Below are 563 nucleotides of genomic sequence, written 5' to 3'. Positions count from 1 at the left end.
CCCCATGGCCGCAGCGGGTGCTGAACTGCCCGTGTTGCAGGCGACCTCATCTCCCGCCTCACGTCGGACACCACCATGGTCAGCGACCTGGTCTCGCAGAACATCAACGTGTTCCTACGGAACGCGGTCAAGATCACGGGCGTGGTGGTCTTCATGTTCAGCCTCTCCTGGCAGCTCTCCCTGGTCACCTTCATGGGCTTCCCCATCATCATGATGGTGTCCGACATCTACGGCAAGTACTACAAGGTAGGTGGCGGGCGGTGGCTCCGGAGCCGCCCTCAGGGCTCCCGGGTCCGTGGGGCTAGCGAAGGACTTGTCAGCCAATAACTACGCCATGAGCACCCACATGTCCCAGGCACCAAGACGCATCGATGAGCAGATAAGGCCCCCCCTCAGGGAGCTTATAGTCTAGTGCAGTGGTCGGCAAACGGCGGCTCGCTAGCCACATGCGGCTCTTTGGCCCCTTGAGTGTGGCTCTTCCTAAGCCTTAGGAGTACCCTAATTAAGTTAATAACAATGTACCTACCTATATAGTTTAAGTTTAAAAAATTTGACTCTCAAAA

The 563-nt window shown here is 56.5% G+C and overlaps 1 protein-coding gene across 1 annotated transcript in view; it reads left to right on the top strand.

The window, feature by feature from the left end:
* Positions 1–563, top strand: part of ABCB9 (ATP-binding cassette, sub-family B (MDR/TAP), member 9) — a 30,764-nt gene that overhangs the window by 7,734 nt on the left and 22,467 nt on the right. Inside the window, exon 5 of the mRNA XM_014547021.1 lies at positions 41–246. Coding sequence (XP_014402507.1) covers positions 41–246 — 206 coding nt within the window. The remainder of the gene's footprint in view (positions 1–40; positions 247–563) is intronic.

The sequence above is a fragment of the Myotis brandtii genome, unplaced genomic scaffold, assembly GCF_000412655.1.
Source record: "Myotis brandtii unplaced genomic scaffold, ASM41265v1 scaffold463, whole genome shotgun sequence".
NCBI lineage: Eukaryota > Metazoa > Chordata > Mammalia > Chiroptera > Vespertilionidae > Myotis > Myotis brandtii.
Note: the sequence above shows the minus strand (reverse complement) of the source record. Positions and strands in the feature narration are given on the sequence as shown.